The 7,599-nt window shown below is 38.9% G+C and overlaps 1 protein-coding gene across 1 annotated transcript in view; it reads right to left on the reverse strand.

Moving 5' to 3' along the window:
• Window positions 1-6,813: 6,813 nt before the first annotated feature.
• smad6b (SMAD family member 6b) overlaps window positions 6,814-7,599 on the reverse strand; it is a 24,059-nt gene continuing 23,273 nt past the window's right edge. The window contains exon 4 of the mRNA XM_027161870.2: window positions 6,814-7,599. This exon is cut by the window's right edge and continues 393 nt beyond it. Within this exon, the coding sequence (XP_027017671.1) occupies window positions 7,445-7,599 (155 nt within the window). The 3' untranslated portion in view covers window positions 6,814-7,444.

Here is a 7,599-nt window from a genome sequence, read left to right on the forward strand (position 1 = left end):
TATGTCAAATAAAGGTTTTATAAGCATGGAGGAAAAGTCTACCTGAAACCGCAAAATAAAAACAAGGCCTATTGTGTGTCAGTGCTCATAAGCCTATCACTTATTGAAGCTAAGAGCATAGCAGAGGGAGGGCAAAAGTATATGTTGATTAATGCTGTCAGAATCCTGCCTTTGGCTCCGGTGTGTGTGTGTGTGTGTGTGTGTGTGTGTGTGTGTGTGTGTGTGTGTGTGTGTGTGTGTGTGTGTGTGTGTGTGTGTGTGTGTGCAGAGGGAGTGCTGTGGCATTCTTTTAACTTTTGTGGAAACTCTCTAAAATAAATCTTGTGTGTACGTCAGCGAGGCCGCTCTTTACCCTGTAATTACTGGAGGGGGGTGGGGGCAACGGTTGAAGGCCTGAAACTGCCTCTGAAAGCACCTCAGGCTCTGCAGCAGCCTTTTCACTGCCATGTGGTTATTGACTCTTACAGCAGCAGCAACTACATGAGGTAAACTTGAGTTAGGACCGAGCTAATCCACTGTCCTTATACTGTCCTCTTTACACTAATAGCCATCCTGTCAGACTTGGTAAAGGTGCCGTCATATATAAAGTGGCAGAACACAGTGCTAAATGCTTAGTATGAAAATGCTTAACATTGTGGAAACATCTACATCTCGAGCTTGAAAGGGCTGGAATTGTTGTAGCTATGTTTTTCCTGGAGAGGTGATACACTTGTTTGTCGTACAGTTGTGACACAATTACAATTGTTTGGTAAGAAAAAAAGAAATCTTTCATGACTTCGATGGTACAAACATGGCCCTGTGAACAGACCAGATTATTCACTTATTGGTTATTTATTGGCTAGTATCCTCCTATTATAAAGTGAACTTTTTTATTATGAATTTTTGTCCATTTTTATTTGTGTTTATTGATGAAATTTTTGCTTGTTTTTTAATTTCTTCCTTTTTTAATATGTGAAATAAGTTTAGTTTTGTAAAAGTGATTTGCAATTGAAATACAAAAGCTGCTTAAATACAACAGCATAAAATGTACATTCGATCAAAGTTTACATAAATTATGTATGTTATTCTTCTTATACTTTTAAGTTCTCTGTAAAGTTACACACATTCATGGGCATGTGTAGCATGGGAACATTTTTCAATATGTCTTGTTACTAAACAACCTATCACTAGTAGTTATCCGCCTAATTTGTATTGTATATGTGTTATATAACAGCATGCTAGTAGATGAAGTGTCAGCCAGCTTTCTGTTGGCTAATATGGACTCTGAGAGATGTGGCTTTGTCTACAAGGCCTGAGATCTAGTTAAGGTGATGGAGTAAAATAGTTCTTTTATTATTATTGTCATATATTTTGAGATAATTATTGAGAAATATTTGAGATAAATTTTGAAAAGTTCTTGATAAAAGTTTACAGTAGTAAACAATAACATAACAGTAGTAAACAATACACCCCGCTTCTCCACTCCCTTCACTGGGATCTGTTAGCTGCACGCTTCAGATTCAAAACACTGATGCTTGCCTACGAAGCCAAAAATGGACCAGCTCCCTGTTACCTCAAAGCCCTTATCGCTCCTCGCACTGCACCTCCCTCCCTCAGAGCTACCAGCACTGCTCCACTGGTCCCACCTTCTCCCAGGGTAAGAGGGAGGTATACAACAACACTCTTTTCTGTTCTGGCACCGAGGTGGTGGAATGAACTTTCCATAGATGTCAGAACAGCTGAGTCACCGACCATCTTTAATTTACGAGTGAAGACTTACCTCTTCATGAAATACTTGAACTAGCACTGAACAGAGTTTTATGTTGATGGTATCCTAAGTCTGTAATACTAGTGAACCAGTGTTAATGTATTCATCGATAGATATTTAAAAGCACTTTTGTACATTACTCTGGAAAAGGGCGTCTGTCAAATGCAGCAAATGTAAATGTAAATGCATAAAAACATTGTTTGTGTAATACTATCATGGTACAAAATTATTAACAGACATCTTTTTGAATAGTATCCTAATCCTAGTAGGCCTAGAAGTATCCTGAAATGGATTTAGTCAAGGTTGGAAGTTTTCTTTACATTCAGCAGCTTCCATAAATATCTGCTTTGGTCTCTGTGGTGCTCCAGGCTTTGTAAAAGGAAAACATGTGACGTGGAAACAACATCTAACCAATCAATACAAGGAGATATCTTTACTGATCTGTCCATCATGTTGCCTGTCAATTAAGAAAATAACCATGTATGTATTATGGGATTGGCTTTACAGGGTAAAACAAACATATGGCATGTATTTGTAGTAGGTCTTTGCTTCTACACCTTTAACATTTATATTTTCACATCTATAATGCATTCAAGATCAAAGTATTTTGTCCAGTCACTGAGGGAAAGTACATGAAATATACTGAAGTTCAGAGAAACCAGTCCTACTTGTACCTAGGGCATCATATCCCTCGCTCTCTCTTTCCTTCCCTCCCTGTGGATCCCCTTATTCCCCTGAAAAACACATTATGTGTGAACGTGTGAGTGCTTGTTTTAATAACTGTGCATCGACCTGCATTGAAGCATAACTGCGAGCGGGTGTCAGGACGTTGCCTATAATTAAGCAGCTCTAAGCCTAGGTGAAAAGATTTCCGAAGTCAGCCTCATGAGAGAGAGGGAGCAGGAAGTCTTCCAGCCACTCTGTGTAATCTCTCTCTTTCTCCCAGTGTCAAATGTACTATTACTCTGTTGTCTGTGTGCTGAATCCAGATGTGCAGGGCATGGATTAGGGCTGCGGCTAATGTGTGGGACAATGATGAGGATGTACTTCCTCACTTCTTTAACTGTGCTCAGTCATGAACATACACAGGTCAGAATCCTTTCTCTATACTGTACTGATTCTTCTTCATGCTTTAAAGTCAGGATTCAGAAACTTGGCTTTATATAATTGGGAATATAAACGGCAGTATTCTGTAGTTCACAAAGCCTCCAAAGAAGCAAAAGAATTTGAACTAATGTCTTTAATTTGCAAATTTAGCAAAATTTAGGAACCGTGTTATTGTAAAAACCTGTTGCAGTAATAAAACCTGACCTAGACGATGTTATAGAAATGTGTGATTGTAATACTGTTACAAATTCTCTATAAGCTCTACATATTATACATTCCACTGTATAATATTCATATATGGTAAATAAACTGCCCCTGTGGTTAGCTAGTGTCCTGAAATAGGGGAAAATCTTGAAGCCTTTGTGACAGATTCTGATGGAGTGACTAATTATGTGACCAACAACGTGACAGGAAGTAAGTCATTAATGTGCTGTTTACAAGCAGCATTACGATGTGGGTGAAGATGTTAAGGTGAATACAACCTGGGGTTAAGCTGAGATTTAAAACAAGCAATATTCCATATAGATATCTTGAAGGTGTTTTGGCATGTTTATGAAAAACAAAATGATTGTAATTAAGGTTTTTGATATAAGATATTTTCTGTGTTGATTCTTTAACCCCAGTGATTACAGAGTAGGTCAGTGAGCAATTAGATGAAATCAGGTCAAAATAAGTTAATTCCTACCTTTTCACCTTTCCTTTGCTTAAAACATCTAATGTATTTTCTCCATAAAAAATGTGTCAGTTGTATGTCAACTATTTAGCAACTTTAGAACAGCTTCTAACTATTCTGGTTCTGCTGTCACAAAGTGTTGAGCACTAAGTGACACTCCATACCTAAGGTTAGGAAATGGTCTAACATGTTCAGGTCTAGCATGGAGACCTGTGGGTCTGTACTGCGCAAGGTCACAGACTAGTAGAAAGTGATGAGCAGTGTTACTCATTTTGGAAGGATGTTTTTTACAATATGGACTGACTGTCATTATGGCACAAGTTCAAATAAAAAGCTCATATGAAATCGTAGCCTTGGTCTTAGATGTGTTCTTGAAGAGGATATTGCCTATATCTGGATTCTGAGAACTTCTGAGAATTACAGATGAATCTAAATTGCATTATGAACTGAAAAAACAAGGTGAAATGATCAAAAAGTAACAAATTTCTGAATTGCGGTTCTATTCTGTTATTTTGTCAGTTTCGGTTTCCTAGCATCCCAGTTTGCCAAAGTCTTTAGCAGAGTTCAGTACAAGGACTTAAACAGTACACTCTGTATCATACCATTCCACTGATGTCTACACAGAGCCCATTTTTACCCTCCTTTACTATGGTTTTGCAGAAGACATTAAGTGGTTTGGCTTTGTTTAATACTATTGTTTAAACGTCTGAGCTGTAAATGTTCTATGCTGTATTTGTGTATATCCAAGAACAGCATGTAAAAGCAGGACTAAAGCCTTGGCATCTAAAGACTGTGACATACAAAAAAGCTTTTGCAGGACAAAGGCAATAATCATAAGGTTTCCAAAATGTACTTTAAAAAGTTGCAGTGCCCTCAGTGCCCTCACTGGCAAAACAAAAGCTCTGCAGAATGTTGGTAAAATTCTAATACATTTATAAGACTTTTGTTGTATTGTATGTTAATTGATATATTTAAAAAATCTTGCATTCTAAATACTATTCCGTTTGCATTCTAAATACTATTCCGATTTTGAGATCTGATGTGAACTGTGTTGGCGTCGGGGTCTGGCCCTGTTTAGTTCAGAGACTGAGTGTGAGCTCTACAAGGGCCCTTAATCAATACCATCCCTGAGGTAGCAGTGCATTCACAAAGCTGCTTACATGGCTTTTCCGTTCTCATCCCTCCCTCACACGCTCCCTCCCTTATTCCCTCACTAAAAGCTGCAGCTCTGCCACAACTATGAGGAGCAGGGCACTTTCTCTGTACCTCTGTCTCTTTATCCCCTGCCCAGATTTTGATATGCCCACTCTAATTAGGCTTCCTTCTCGTACCCTGAACAGGTCCTTGAGTACAGTGCGTATCACGCTCTGTTAATCTGGCAGAGTGACCTGCCAGCTCTTTCTCCCAGTGTTGATCCAGGCCCCCTTCCCACAAGGCAAACACAAAAGCACAGGATAATGGCCCTGACTTGTAGGCAAAAGAGCCACTCCTCTGGCTCTTGGACGTTTGAACTCGGCACGGGGTTGGCGGCAGACGTTGCGCCAAGGGAGGAACGGCAGGCTATGGAGCCTATGGCTTTGCGTGAGACAGAACAGAGGCATTGCCCTCTTCACCACACTCCCTGCACCTTTGAGGATGGGCCGAATTAACGGACCACAAGGCGCGGACCTTGTTTTCTCAACATGTTTCAATTAAGCGGCCCAGTCACACTCTCTGCACGACATGATCCGTCTTTCCCCCACCGATTTCAGTACTTACAGTAAGTCTCTTTGAACTTGTCAGAGTAGCACAAGGTCCAGCCAGGACTCACCAGAGGTGCTGGCACTTTTATTGTTGAATACAAAAGTCAGCTGAGGGAAAGCAATGTTTGGCACTGGAATCAAATTGTTGCTTTAACGCGATCTGGATGCTGGAAGGAGAATTCGTGGCCAGTCCCCTTCTTCTAAACCTCAACCTCCTTTTTTCTCCTTATGAACTTTTTTTTTACCTACATCTTACTGGACTTTTTCAGCCTGTGCACATTCAGGCCATCTATCAGTGCACACAAGTGTGAAGCTGCCTTTCTGGTCAGTTACTGTGAGAAGGACAGCCGGGTCCATAAACCACCCGCTGCAGATATTCAGTGCTCGGAAGGCATGAATGCTGGATTTAGCTTGAGCCGCACCACAGATGAGGAAAACGGGCCAGGCCTAGTCCCTCTCCACTGAACTCCTCCCTGATCCTTAGAAACATCCAGTTAGGCTCTCAAGGACCTGAAGGAAATTAAGGCTGCAGCTTTCTATCTAAAGCTACAAGGCCATATGATTAATGGTGAGAGCTGTGTGGTGGTGTGCTCTGAACTCAGGAGGTAGATGTTGGTCTGACTGTTTATAAGAAAGAAGATAAAGGTAGTAGTATACCCTATATAAGCATTTAAAATTAGAATTACGAGGTTAGGAATGGAACAAATGGTTACAAGTAAATTGAGAAACACAATCAAGTCCAAACTTAAAAAGGCACTAGTATTACACGTTAAACACTAGTATTATATTGTATATTACAATGTATGTTTTTTATATATATATATATATATATATATATATATATATCTATATATATATATATATATGTATGTATGTATATATATATAATATATAAATATATATATATATTTACCTATAATTTACCTTTAAATATATATACATTTACCTATAAATGTGAATTATTTATTTTGCATTATTACAAGGCAATATAGTTTCAATACGATCTAAGGACTTGCAAGTTAGGTCCACAGCTACAAATACGCAGGTCTCTGTTCAAAGGTTTGGTTAATATTTTTGTTTAGGCTGCAGCACAAATAGTGATTAAAATATAAAACAAAAATCTATTGACCTGCCAGTGTAAAAATGCTGAATGGCTAACATTTTTGTTTAATCATTTCTCCATTTTCAGAAAGTAAAGAAACTTATATTTTTTAGTTCTTCCATAAAATTGAGGCAGAGAATTTATGTCTGTGTGTGAGTGAGAGAAAAACAGAGAGAGAGAGAGAGAGAGAGAGAGAGAGAGAGAGAGAGAGAGAGAGAGAGAGAGAAGGACACAGTGAGTTAGTTATAATGTTGACTCGATAAGAGTTCCTGTGCTTGTGATGCCAAAGAGTTTACTTCAAAAGAAGCGATGTACAATACAGTACCGTTCCAGTAACAGTGTTCAGCACTAGAGTACGCAAACACTCCCTCTTGTCCTCACTAGTATTCACAAGGACCACAAAGCAGCCATTGGTGAGTAAAACAAGCCATCCTCCAAGGGATACTTTCACACTGGCTTCTTTTATTTGCCAGACTCTTTGGTGCCTGTGGGCCACTCCACCCGCAGTATACACCTTCTGAAGCATATTCACACAGGTAGTACATTGCACACACCCACTGAAAGCACTATAGTATAGTGATGGTGATATAAATGAAAATGGTTGACTTTCATTTAGGAAAGAAGTGAGCAGTTCCAGACAAATATTATGCGAATACTTTATTATCAATGTGTGAACGGTGTTAGCTTTTTGTCTGGATATTAGTAATATGTAAAAACTATACACCAAAATCAGGTTTATCTAATTTTGCTGTATAATTTTTCAAAATGGTATTGAAAAATTCTTTATCTTTATAGATATTTTATATATATATATATATAATATATATAAGCCAAAGTGCATTTCTGTTTCTTTTCCACTTGTCCATGTACACATTGCACCATACATAAATAATTACATTGTAAAAATGACTCCAGTATTTACAAGTATAATATATATTTCATATAATATATAAAACTTTATATTAAATCTAAGTAGATGATATTTGGGATAGTTTGTGGGTTGTGTCCAGTCTCTGGGTGCATCTTTTGGCTCTGAGTCTGTGACTGGCTCTCAGTGTCTATTTGTTTGTGTGTTATCTATGGTTGTTGAGGAGGATTTCGAGCCAGCAGGGGCAAGAGGTGATGAACTGGCGTGAGTAGCATGGTCCCCAGCCCTTGGCAAAGCTGATGCGCACGCTGTTGGGGTCGTATGGGCCGTCCGGTAGCGCAAGCTCGGCCTCGTGGCGCA

This window comes from Tachysurus fulvidraco, chromosome 13 (genome assembly GCF_022655615.1).
Source record: "Tachysurus fulvidraco isolate hzauxx_2018 chromosome 13, HZAU_PFXX_2.0, whole genome shotgun sequence".
Classification (NCBI taxonomy): domain Eukaryota; kingdom Metazoa; phylum Chordata; class Actinopteri; order Siluriformes; family Bagridae; genus Tachysurus; species Tachysurus fulvidraco.